This window comes from Anoplopoma fimbria, chromosome 17, assembly GCF_027596085.1.
Source record: "Anoplopoma fimbria isolate UVic2021 breed Golden Eagle Sablefish chromosome 17, Afim_UVic_2022, whole genome shotgun sequence".
Lineage (NCBI taxonomy): Eukaryota > Metazoa > Chordata > Actinopteri > Perciformes > Anoplopomatidae > Anoplopoma > Anoplopoma fimbria.
The window spans coordinates 24,167,440-24,181,093 of NC_072465.1; the positions used below are offsets into that span (position 1 = coordinate 24,167,440).

The 13,654-nt window shown below is 44.7% G+C and overlaps 1 protein-coding gene across 1 annotated transcript in view; it reads left to right on the plus strand.

Moving 5' to 3' along the window:
• Positions 1–13,654, plus strand: part of ephb2b (eph receptor B2b) — a 101,315-nt gene that overhangs the window by 38,947 nt on the left and 48,714 nt on the right. Inside the window, exon 4 of the mRNA XM_054617772.1 lies at positions 237–921. Within this exon, the coding sequence (XP_054473747.1) occupies positions 237–921 (685 nt within the window). The remainder of the gene's footprint in view (positions 1–236; positions 922–13,654) is intronic.

The window sequence follows — 13,654 nt, forward strand, 5'->3', positions numbered from 1 at the left end:
AACACTCTTGTTATTGCTGGAAAAAAGGTATCAGCGGGGACTTTATGGCAGTTTATATTAATAGAAAAAACACAGACCATTTACTGCTTTACAGCTGAATTGAACTTAATTGAGTGAATCGGGTTAACTTTGTGCTGCAATTACCAATTTTTTTTTTAATTGAAAATTCTGCTTTTAAATTAGGCTTCTTTGCAGAATAGTCAAGTGTTAACTGGCTGTTTATTTCTTTCCAACAGTGGGAGGAGGTGAGCGGTTACGATGAAAACATGAACACCATCCGGACCTACCAGGTTTGCAATGTTTTCGACAACAATCAGAACAACTGGGTACGGACGAAGTACATCCGGCGTCGTGGCGCCCAGCGGATCCACGTGGAGATGAAGTTCTCGGTGAGGGACTGCAGCAGCATTCCCAACGTGCCGGGCTCCTGTAAAGAGACATTTAACCTCTATTACTACGAATCAGATTCCGACACAGCCACCAGAACCTCGCCAGCTTGGATGGAGAACCCCTGGATCAAAGTTGACACCATTGCAGCGGACGAGAGCTTCTCCCAGGTGGACCTAGGGGGCAGAGTGATGAAGATCAACACCGAGGTCCGGAGCTTCGGTCCCGTGTCACGAAACGGCTTCTACCTGGCCTTCCAGGACTACGGCGGCTGCATGTCGCTCATCGCTGTACGCGTCTTTTACCGGAAGTGCCCCCGCATCATCACCAACGGCGCCTTGTTCCAGGAGACGCTCTCGGGAGCAGAGAGCACCTCCCTGGTGGCTGCAAGAGGTGTTTGCATCCCCAACGCGGAGGAGGTGGACGTGCCCATCAAGCTGTACTGCAACGGAGACGGAGAATGGATGGTACCCATCGGACGCTGCATGTGCAAGGCTGGGAACGAGGCCGTGGAGAATGGGACTGTTTGTCGAGGTACGTTTTTCTCTTTTTATTTTTGTTTTCATCAAATCCGCTAAGCCTTATGAATCAGTCTGTCCTGCCATCATAACAGAGTAATCCAAACGCTCTAGGATGCAGTCCACACAGTTTTTATTCCAAACTGTAAGCTGCAGGCATCTATTCAATCCCATTCAACTGATGGTTTAAGCTGGCGATCAACGTGTACATGTATTAAAAGAAACATGATGGAGAGGTATATACATTCTGTGCATAGATTATTTAACTGGAGCCATCATATTTCCATGAAAATGATCAGCACCCCTCTTCTGTTCATTTTCCAACAGGAATGTACTGCTGAATGTTGGCAATTCACATGATAATTTGATCTGAGAACATACAGCTGCCTTTTGAAGTTGTGGCTGCAGAACATATTCAGTTCCTCTGAGCCGCCACAAAGGGATGTGAGTCGCTCAAAATTGGTGGCAAATCACAACAGGCTTGTCAGGGGACAAATATATTTATTTCATTTCTTTCCTTCATGTGGACCTTGTAGCACATCTACAAATAAAACCTCCAGCTGTGTCTTTTACTAAGTAGTTTTTTCTGCAACCAGCAGCTCTACATCTGCATTCAATCGTAGCATCTGAAGGCAACGGGACAATATTATGGTATCGGAAGCGTTCTGGTTTCCTTTTGTAGTCCGAGTACTATAGACCAATCACTTTCAAGAAGGCTTTGCTCGAATGCAGGTAGAGAGAGTGACCTATAAAAATAAGACGCATAAAGTTCCTTTTTACATCAGCGTCAGTTTGCCCCGCCCTCTTTGATAACTCATGAACCATTTGTCGTAGAGTCTTGTGGCAGGCGTCGTACCTCCCAGCAGCGAGTTCCTCTTTCATTGGTATGGCCCCTATACTTAAACCACGCCCCTTTTCATTATTCGTAAACCATTTCTCGCAGACTCTCGTTGGAGGCATCATTGGTCTCAGCAGAGCATTCCATTTTTATATTTTGCCATGGACGTTAAGTTTCTGTGAGGTTGTGTGAATGCATACCTGCGTGGATGTATGTGCATTCCTGTTTTTTTGCAAATCGCACTTGTTTTCATAATGAAAAAATAAATAAAGCATTTTCAGCCTACAGAGAAACACTGAGAAAAAAAAATACAAAACACATGCTTAACAGAAATTCAAAGAAAATAAGAGCAGCAATTTTGAGCCTGTAAAAATTTCCGCACCAATCTTTTGTTGGAAAAACGCTCCTTCCCCCCGGGGGGGGACAAAGAGGATATTTTTCAAAATTGCCAGCATTTTCCTATAGATTGGAATCCCTCACAGGCAAATCGATTTTGGCTTTTCAAAACATCAATGCACCCAACGTTTACCTGTGCCGTGCCCTATCCGCCGTCTGGCAGGTGGTATTTGGTCAACGTGCTCGGGGATCATGATCACTTGAAAACAGCACGGCAGCACGTCGCCTGCAGACCGGAGCCGTGCTGCTTCAGACCGCCACAACAATCCACCCACCTGTGTTTTTTTTGATCGCCGTGTCGCTGTTGCCTCTCTTGTGTGCGCCTGTAATTACAACACATCCCCCCAGTGTCTGTGTGCTGGGGAGGAGAAGCGTGATGGGTGCTGCCTCCCAAACGCTGCCAGGCCCCCGTTCAATGACTACTAATGAGGACAGGCACCGGCTCCTCCTTAAGGAGTATGCAGGCCGATGGGAGTCACGTGAAGACAGCTGCTCTGCTGTTGGGAGAGCTGCTCTGAATTCACATCCCCACGTCATTACACAAATCTGCCTGTGTTTTGACCCAGCAAGTAATTCCCCGCATGCGGTGGATTGGAACATCTCACGGGTGTCCTCGGTCATGGTGTTTTTTGTACTAAACGGGATCATACATTTAAATGCTGTCAGATTAATGGGGAAAGCATGTTGATTCATTTATATCCTCGCACAGCATGGACTAGGTGACTGAAAAAGATGTAGCGTTTCACCTTCTGTTTCAGGTTCATATCTTCTTACTGTTAACCCTAGCTTTGTTACCCACAATCCACCAGAAGAGAAGCTTCACTGACTGCATGCTCTCTTCTTCTACCAACCCCCCCAATGCAGCAGTCACAGCACTGCAGGGCTCAGAGACAAACAGTAGTGACTCTGACGGAAGCACATATAGGTGTCACTTGGTCTTCCCTGATCATGTGACGCACCGACTGAATATTAAAGTTTAATGAAAAGAATGCATTATCTGAGGAGCACAGCTGTGGAATGCAGCAAAATGCGATGCACGGAGAGGGATGTTATGGCTCCATACAATAGTTATGAGCCTCAGCACAAACAACGGGAGGAAATAGTGTATTTTACCCAGAAGGAAAATAAAACCATTACTGTTAAAAAAGGATATTATTCGATCTTAAGAAGCCCTTTTGTTTGACGGGAGGCTGCCAGCAGTTGGTCTGCTCTCTAGTCTTCTTCCTAAACACTGAAAGCTGATAGCGCTGCTTGAAGCCGTGGTCAGCCACATCTATCTTTCAACTGTCAGAAGTCGGATAATGAATTGATCTATGAAAGATGCGCCTATGCCCGCCGATACTACGGGGTAATGAATTGATTTGTGAGAGGTGCCCTCAGAGGGGTTTGTAGAATATCCTCTTTCATAGCTGGATTATGGAGCCGCAGAGACAGCAGAAAGCGGCCAAAGATGAAAGAGACTATTTGTACTGCGATATTAAGGACGCAAACCAATGCTTTGTTCCCGACATCCCAGCAACTAAACGTGTAATTACGCATGTAACAATTAAATCCTTGGCAGGGATCCCGGCAAATAATTATGCTGTCATGAAATCTGTCAAAATATTGACAGCAAAAACGGGGGTGCTTACATCGAATTGCTGAGGGCCTTTTTTTTTTTTTTTTTCTGTGATTGTCTTACAAGTGAGATTTAGTTTCCTCTCTCAGATGTGCTGGGAGTGAAGGAACCACAGCAGGCCTTGAAAAGAGAGATGCTGCTTCACCTCAGAGCGTTTTTTTGGAGACGGAGACACTCAAGGTCCTGTCTGCCCTCGCTGCTCCCTCCAGAATAAAAAGCATTTCTCTTCACTGGGGGCACAATGAGAGCCATGTTCGTGGGGAGGAATTGCATACCCCCGTTAACAATACCCATGTGTGCGCTTCACAGTAATCTGATCATCTAACCCCGCGCTATTGTGAGTTCAAGGGTCTCGCCTGTGGGAGCGTGGCTCGCGTTAATGTGCAGCGACCATTCAGACGGAGACAATCAACATTTTGTTGCGCTATTGTTTTGTTATGACTGTGTTTTTGGTGAGGAATAAGAAAGCAGCGTAAAACAAGCAGCGCGGCTTGTGCTGCGTTTTGGCCCAGATTCGTAGGGGGAATAGTCAACACATAACATCACGCAGCATGACGGCGGTTTATAGAATATAAAGTGCAACCGATACATATTCTGCACGCTCCTCCACTTGTGTGCAGTGGAGATAATGATGTGAGAAATGATCTTTTTTGACTGTGAAACCAATAGCCCGAGAGAGATGAATTCTTAGTGTTCTTAGAGTGTAAAGAGAAGCAGGACACATTTGAAAAATGGCCCATGAATATACATTCTCATCTTTTTTTGAGAATCAATCTCAGTGCCATATCCTCACCTGCATACATCTTACGAAATTACACATTCAAAGCCCTTTCAGAGTCTGATATACAGTGTATATGCTGTACAAGGGGCACAGCAAATGGTACTAAACAGTCATGACACAGTGTGGATGATTTGGAAGAACACTAGTGCCTCTTCTTAATGTCAGTGGCTCGGTGAGGTTGTGCATCAGCCGTGGGCAGTAGCTGCTTGGAAGCGATGCTCCCGCAGTTGCACCCAGAGCAATTAGATTAAGGAGGAAAAAGCAGCCGTGATTCTTCAGCCAAATGTGGTTGTAGATAAAGAGAGTTAGGAGGATGAAGTGCAAAAGGTAGGTGCCGGGCGGGCGTGATTGGATAGACATGATTGCATGGAAAAGAGGAGGGGAGGAGGCGAAAAGGCAGGAAATGAGTTGTCCCCCCCCCCACACACACTACTAACCCACTGTCAGAATCCCAATTATTGCAATCTCTTCGTCTGGAGAGGGTTTATGGGTGGAAATCAGCGTAGCACAGACAAAATCCACGCCGCCGCCTTTATTTCCCTGGGTGCCTCTGTCTTTAATGGCAGCTCTAATTGACTAACGGCACACGTGTGTGTGTGTGGGGGGGGGGGGGGGGGACTGTCCTCTGTGCCCGGAACGAGACGCAAAGCAAAACAAAACAAAACACCCCCCCCCCCAAGGCTTTCTGCTGCATTGTGCATTGTGCAAACAAAGATGAAGGAAGGTTCACGTTGGGCTGCAGCAACAGATCGAGAGGGGGGAGAAAGTGAGTGGGAGAAAAACGAGTAAAAGAGAGAGAGAGTGAGAGAGAGAGAGCCAAATGTCAACAGTCTGCCTGCCTACACAATAGGCATTCACACAATATTATGTTAAAGTAAAAGCCACACTTATTCCCTCAGATTGATGGCTGCTGTTAGGAGCCGTTTAGTTAAGCACAAGGAATACAAATTAGCGTCTGAGCAGATGTTCATCGGCGCAACATTTGTCTGTTAAATGGCTTCACAAGACAACGTGACTTCATTTCTGCACCATAGGCAATATCACTTCGTTTCCATTACTGATCTTTTCATTTAGACCCAATAAGGGCTCTATGATGTGCGGTGCGATGGAGGCAGCTCCTTTTTGGTCCGTACACGGCGTAGGCTGATGCAACAGCAAGAGGCGAACGGGCGGGGCCTCTAAGACATGTCATTCTGTCCGCACAGGGCCCCCGGGGACCATTCAGGAGCCTTTATTCCCTCTTTCCCCTCTGTGATAGGATTTCAGTATGGCCAGGTGCATTTCTTCTTTTTTTTTTCTCTCTCTCTCTGTCCAGTCTTCTTTTTTTTTTTTTTTTTCTCTGTCTGTTCTGCATGCTGCATGCAGCAGGAGAGAGAGGAAATAAAAGGGGGGGGGGGGCTTTTAATGAGAGGAAGGGGAAAGTCTAATGAAGAAAAAAAAAAAAAAAAAAAAAAACCACATTACACAATACAGCCCTCCTAATATACATTACAGTACAGCGAGTGCACCAATCACGGTTGCAGCACACGGCCACATACGCACGACTGTGTGCACACAAAGCACCCTCCCACATGCACTTTATCATCTTCATTTTCACAGCACATTCATCATGTGCGGACGTGATAAAGTGACCCGCGACCCCCCCCCCCCGTGACTCTCCCCGAACTCAAAGATCACGGCCCCGCTAAGCCCGTAAACGTTTTCCACATGTTTTTGCACATGTCGGTCTCCGTTCCATATGCCCCCTCTGTCACATTCCTCATTATCCCGCACCATCTTTTGAATCTCAAATTCAGTACCGTACGACCTCTTGTAATCCCAGTACCTCTCTCACTCCCCCCTACCCCCTCCCCCCCCCATGCGTTATTGGTCTCGTCTACTGCAGAAGCTTCCTGAAGCTCTGGTTCTTGCTCGTAACACCTATCCCTGTCTCACCCTGAGCCTCCGAGATACCGGAGAGCCTGGTGACCACTGACAGTTTTCTGGTGTTGCTCCACGAGAGCAAAGTTGGGTGACAACCCTGAGACCGTATGGTTTTGCTCATGATGAATTTCGCCTTGGACAGACTGTCCTGGCTCTGAGGAAATAAGAGCTGAGCAGCGTATTGAGATCCTTCCATATGCGCCTCTCTTTTCTCATCAGGGACAAGGCCGGGGGCTTTGTCAAAACATCCCCATGTGCTCACTCTCTCTCGGATGTCCTCGACTCGTGTCCTCTCAGAGCTCTCTCTCTCGGCTGAGGGAGACTGATTGATCAAGCATCTGTCTGGATAAAAGATGAGAAACAACCGCGCTCACTGTTAAAGACAGGGATCCCTCTGGAGTATCGGTGACCTTGTTTTCCATTGATGTATTAGAACTCGGTCAACATTGAGAGGAAATCGCGGGCGTCTTGTGTTGTGTGCCGTTATGACCTACATTAGAGCTATTCTAAAAGTGAGAGCGGAGAGGACGCCCATCCATTGCCGACGTCGGCGGGATACGTGCCACGTGTGCTCTGCGGCCGACGCGCCCGAGAGAGATGAGCACAGTTGTTCACACACAGTTAACCCCTCGGTCACTCACTAAGAAGCAGAGATGATCCGGTCTATATTGGGCTTCACACCGCACGGTCATTCAATCTGAAACTACATCATAGTGTCCCAGCGTAGGATACTCCACTCATAGAGGTGCTCACTGTTGCAGCATGTGCTCAACCTGAATGTGTGCCCCTAGAAACTACAAAAACATCTGTTTGGTTATATAACTCGCCGGCTATTCATTGTGTTGCTGCTCAGTTTATTTTAGATTATTTGACAGTTGGTTGCTTTTGAGATTAATTTTGACAACAGCAACTTATGTAACTGTGTGACTGCAGTCTGCAGTCGGCCCTCACTCTGACAGAGTACAGTTAAACAGAGAAAACACGCATTCCATCCCGGATGGAGAAGACTCCTGGAGTATAATGGATTCTAAAATAAGGAACATCACCAAACAGCAGAGACCTCTCGCCTGTTAAACTGCAGGTGATTAAAGATTAAACGGGTGAGGCTGAGAGATGGGTGGGTAGAGATGGAGGAGAATGGAGAGGCAACGGAGGGGGAGAGAGAAATATTAACAAAGACACACAAAGAGTTTTCTTTTCTCGTCTCCTCCTCCTCTTATCAGTGTGATATGCCTCACTGCCCATCAGAAATACTGCACTAATAACCACGAGAGATCATCTCCTTTGAGCAGCCTAAAAAGGAAGACATCACAGAATATTAATGCTGTGAACTTCCTTACCCCAGTATTCTGTGATGCTGATGTTTTTGACTGCAACTCAGGGATTACTTAGAAGATTCCCTGAAACAGCGTCTTTCAAAAACACATTTCATGATTTCGAAAAAAGTGTGGTTTTGAAGCTAAAAATAAGGCTGCTCTCCTCAGTTATTGAAAATAAAACATTTTTGTACACAATTTGATTATGTTCTGTGAAAACGTTGCTCTTTTCCTCTTTAAACATATACAAAATAGGGCATACAGTACTTAAAATCAGGGAGTGGATACACGGATATACTGTACATCTAGTAGATTATCTGCTGGACTCCGCAAGGTCCACTTTGCTTTGTGCCATGAGTCAGCATTGCACTGTAAATCTCTCAGAAGTCAATGTATCTCTCCGGCGGTGTCATTAAGATACATTGCTGTGCATTTAATGACTTTGCAATCAAAGTGATTTAGATTCAGAAAGTGCACCCGGCTTTTCTCAAAGGAAAACTTAGTTGAGCTGAGTTCAATTAAAGAGCCAATTCCTGAGACCAAATAAGAAAAACCAACAAACAGAAAAAGTATCCTGGGATTCAAGGCCAACATCTCTATTAATCTCCGTGCATCCCTTTGAGGTGATCATGTCCACACAAGCTTAAGCTACCCACCGGGGGCCTCTGCAGTGTTTGAGCAAAACCAACAACTGAATCAAGCAGTTTATATTGAGATTATTTAACTTTGGGATTTAATGCCGAAATATTTAGAAATCCACTAGCTAACCTCAAAAAGTTTGACTGGCATAGCAAACTTTTCTGTCATCGTGCTCCCCGGGAGGTTTCCGAGCGGTGTTTGAGTTTGAAATTGAACACATGCCTCTAAAGCCCCCGTCAATGTAAAGTTAAGCTCTCCCCTGTCGAGAGCCACCGCTGCAGGATTGTACTTTGTTTTCTTTGCCAGGTTACTACCTGTGAGTTCCTGCCTTCTGAGGGAATCCATGTGAATAAGCCCTGGGTCCTATAGACATATTGCTTATGTCATCCACTATGTTGAGTGGCAAGGCCCTGGAGATATTGTTGAAAGAGTAACACCTGGACAAAGACGTCTTACTACAAATTACCACTAATTTGAACATACAAAGTTTAGAAACCAGTATGATCTTCATCCGGTCATAACCCAAAGAGATTACGGTTCATTCTTTGGATGACATGAATGTTAAAACGTTACAGTTTCAGGCCAATCGTCGAGGTCAGTGTAACACCAACATCTTTAGAAGAACTTGTCGAGGAACCATGAATGTATGTACCAAATATAAATGACTTTCCATCCAGTAATCGTTGAAATATTACGGTCTAGAACTACAGTGGTGGAGCGAGCTACAGGCTGATGTAACTATCCCCAGACTATGGCTAAAAATAGTTGAAGCCAGAAAAGACAATAAGCCTTTGGTTGTCAAAAACACTTTTCTGAGTGCTCCATAAGTGTTTTTTGTTTTTTTCATGAAGTTTATTTTCTTTGTTTCCTGTAGAAATCTGTCAATTGTCAGTAGTATTCAGTACTCTGCCTCCCGACTATTTCTTATCACAGTCAGTTTGGACAGTAATTGTGCAGGACGAGCGTACTTGATGCTGGGCAGGAAAAACAATCTTGGCTCTAGTGGCCTGGTTTAATTGTTGAAGCCTGGTTTAGGGGGATGGTGTTCATTTGCTGCAGGGGACAGCTCAGCTTTTGTAAATGGACTACTTACAGAATTTTCTGGATGTTAAAACTTTTTACTTCCCCTTGGGCAGCTGCTAAGCAAATAAATTACTCACTATAATGAGCTGTTCCACTCTCCTCTGGAATTCCCGAGCTTTCGGCTGAAAGGTAAAGTTCGACACGCTTTTTCTCTTTCTTAAAGAGAACCGGGTTCATCCAAAGGATACCCTTCTTTTTCTTTTACCCACGCTTTGGAAGATGAAAGGCGTAGCACAATCCACCAGGCTAATCCTTATCTAGTCGGTTAGAATATTCATACCAGTACATTGTACTTTGTACCAGTGGTTTATGGGTGAGGATAATCTCACCACGTTACTCCTCTCCCCCGTTCTTCTCTTCCACCTCTACATCTTTGTGTCATGATTAGAGATATTTTCCCACAGTTTATGCTCTAAAGCCTTTTGGGGATTCTCCTGTTTATACTGGATTTATATTGAAGAGGAGGAGGAGGTGAGACTGTAAACAACAAGCTAATGAGAAGACTGCTCTACTTTGCCTTGTGTGGAAAAATAACAATTGCTTCCTGTGCACCTCACAGCGTGAGTTGAAGTACAGTGCTGGGATATCATAATGTTTTTATGTCCCCATTATGTTTGAAAATTAGACAGTAATTACTGCGTAGTTACTTTTCAAAAGGCCAAAGTATGTTCTTTCAATTTCGTGTGATTGTAGACACCTTTAAATTTGCTCGTAAAACGAGGAGGTTTCTTTATTTTCATTTAGGGTGATCAAATAGAATTAATTCCAGGAGAAGACTTAGCTGATACTCTAATTAACTAAAGAATAGATCAATATCTTTAATGTTGTTTGATTGACCAAATGGTTATATATACGAGTCCAGTATCTTAAACTATAGTTCATAACAAGGCAGAACCAATAGGTTGATGAAGATCTATCACCTTAAAGTAATGGATTTTCAAGGATTGACGTGAAAAAGAGAGAAGTATGGGGTACTTTGGGTTTGGACGGTTTCCTATTTATTGAAAACATGGATTGCTGCATTGCAAACCCATGTCTGAAATGTATAGGACTCAAAGAGAGAGTGAGTTAAGAAAGACAGGCAGTGAAACAGTGAGATTCAGTCAACAGACTAAACGGGAAAAATCACGTACCCAACTCCTGCGGACCGGACATTCACCACCCGCCAGTGTTTACTACAAAGCCTGGATTGGCCTCGCAGTGAATTGATGCCTGGGAAATGCTCACTGCGTGCTGGGACCAGTGTTCTGCTGTATTGTGGTCATCTCAAGGCTGTGTGGTCTCCACAGAGTTATTTTGGCGGTTTAGGTGGGGGAGAGATCGGCACATTTCCATGCGTGGGGGTGACTCAGTATGGCACCGTCTCTCGACGCACACCACCGCCACCGCTGCCCCCCCCCCCCACCCTCCCAGTGCGGGCATCTCTTTTCTGTGAAGTAACAGGCTTAAAGAGCCGTCTGGAATGCATTAGTCACAGTTATTAATGAGGTTGTTTTGATTCTGTCTCTCCTTGGCTTTTTTTTTCCAATACGCAAAGTCACAACGAATGTTTTTGGCTAAAACAAAAAAACACAGACCTTGATAGCTCACAGGGAGACAGAATTAGTTAAAAAAGACAGTGTAGACCTATACTATGTCTGTCTTAACAGCACTTCATGATGTAATGTACCTGGCAAAGGAGTGGATTCCTCTATTACAGTATGATATAAATTGGCTCCATTTGGAGCTTTCAATAGCAGGTGTAATTTAAACGTATGGATTATGTTTCTTAAAACTGCCCAGAACGTCATTGGTACCCATTTACCAAGCATCAGTGATATCGATGACAAGAGGTGCCTGCAAAGGGCTGGATGGATATTAAAAGACAACACCCAACCCAATGACAATGAGCAATGGCAATAAATGAACCTTGTTAACCTGTTCGTGCAGAAGTGCAGCTTTTTAGTAGATTTTTGAAAGCAGCAGCAGGAGGAAGCTTTCACAAGATAATACTGGGGAAACTACATCTGAAAATTTAGCAGGATTTTTTTTTAAAATACCTTATCCCTTCACAGTGTTCTGGTATTGAGGTTACAAAAGTCCAAGTGGTGAATGGTCTCGAGAGTGTTTTTCTAAGGATTATGACACAAAACGTATTCTCTACTGCGCCAATACAAGTAACCATATTGAATCAATTAGAACAACAGATATTTCCGATGACTTTGCCTCAGTGCAGCACCTTGAAATGTAATCTTCTGACATTGACACTGAGCAGAATGTGACATTTTCAGCCACCACGAGGGATCGCTCCACTCTCCGCAGAGAGAAACCCTCACCAGAGAAGCCATTTTGGAGCCATCTGCATCTAAAATAAGCAGGCCCGACTCAAGCACCGAGCCTGATTCGTTGATGTCTCTCATTCCTTGTACAGCCTCGATAACTCCTCCTTGCGACCTTCTTACTAAATATAGCAATTCACGTATTGATTTGGGGACGCGGTGCATTCACAGCATGCCTCCACCATAATGACCTATTTCAACAGATTGCTTGTAGTTAAGTACTTTTTTTTTTTTTTCTGCGCTCTTTGTCTCGAGGCTGCAGGAGGAGGAGAGACACAGCCACATGTTCTGAGCCAAGCTAGACAAAACATATCTCGTGGCAACATGAGTACATGTGTGGATTTCCTATGCAAGAACTCTGTACATATTAAAGCATTGGTTTTTATTTTTATTTTCCGTAGCTTGGAATGTTTGTGTTCAGGCTGTCAGAGAGATCAACAGAATCATCTGGGCCTGCAAGCAGCGTGATTAAGTACGGATTATTCACAGTATCGTACCTCACTGCTATTAAAGTGTCGCAATGGGGAAAAGGGCCAATGAAAGCTTGGCAAAAAAACTGCTTGAATTCCATCTGTGTGTATACCTTGCCAGCAGGCAGGCTTCCCATTATGGAGTGACTGTTGTGTGATTGAAATCATAGCTTTGACGAGCTTCGTTATCTGTCAGTATAGTGTTGCAAGAAGCATGGGCATCAACAGGATCACTGCTGTGCTATTGGAGAGAGCTGCGATCCAGAAATACTGCCGTGTTTTATGAAAACAGTTGGGTGACATGCCTAAACAGCTCAGCATTAATGTTTTTGCCCTTTTAAAAATAATACAGCTGTCCCGTCAAAGGCGTGCTGCGAGCTGTCTGGCCTTGTCAGTCAATGCTTGAGTATGCAAAAGGAAACTATGTATTAGAGACAGTATATCCTCCCTTTCAATGGAACAATTTCTCATTTAAAACTCATTTATCTCTTCCATTATGCTCATTTTAGGATTTTGACCTCAAAGGAAGTCATTTATCCAGATGTCTTTCTACAGTGGCATTGTGATCCAGCTTGGAGATTCCTATCGGCCACATCACAACCCCCCCCCCGAGAACACAAGTCCTTCCTCCCTCTTTACCCATTCGCCGACCTTCCAGGCACCGCCACAATCGGGCCTTTGTGGGCTCGGCTTGTCTGTCATCTCCCTGGTTCTGTTGATATGGGCCTCGTGCTGAGAGCGTGGTCACCTCATACACTGCACCAAGCGCTGGCTAATTGAGCTTGTCAAGCCAGAACCTGCTTGTGTGCTGATAAGAAGGTATGTGACCTCTTAAGAGGCCACTGGTGGTTCCCTGAGGAATATATTCTTGATAGGTCCTTTATCAGCCAGAGGGTGGACCCTGACAAACATCTCTGTCTATACTTGTTTTTTTTATTGCCTCTTATAAAACAATGTGTCTGTTTGTATTGGAACAGTGAATTGGACGCGTTGATATTAATCCAGCATTCAGACACCATATTGACAGTAAATGTTAGGGTGGGGGTGGGGCAGATTCTTATCCTGCCAGTAAGATCGGACTTCTGATATACTCATCAAAGGCTGTTGATGCAGTCCAAAGGAAAGAGCCTGTAAAAAATCCCCAAGCAGGACTGCAAGTAAGACTCTCCTTATTCTTTGATCAATTGTTTATGTCTCTGGTTAAGGGGCTTGGCAGAGGTCCACAAATCGAAGGTCTTGGATGGATGCCCTTCCCATTTCCTCATCAAACTTCCAGGCAGTGAAGCAAGACTAACCGTGCCTGCGCCCCTCCTTTTTTATCATCATCCGTGCCAGACCTGCTGAAATAGTTTTTTGCACATCATTTT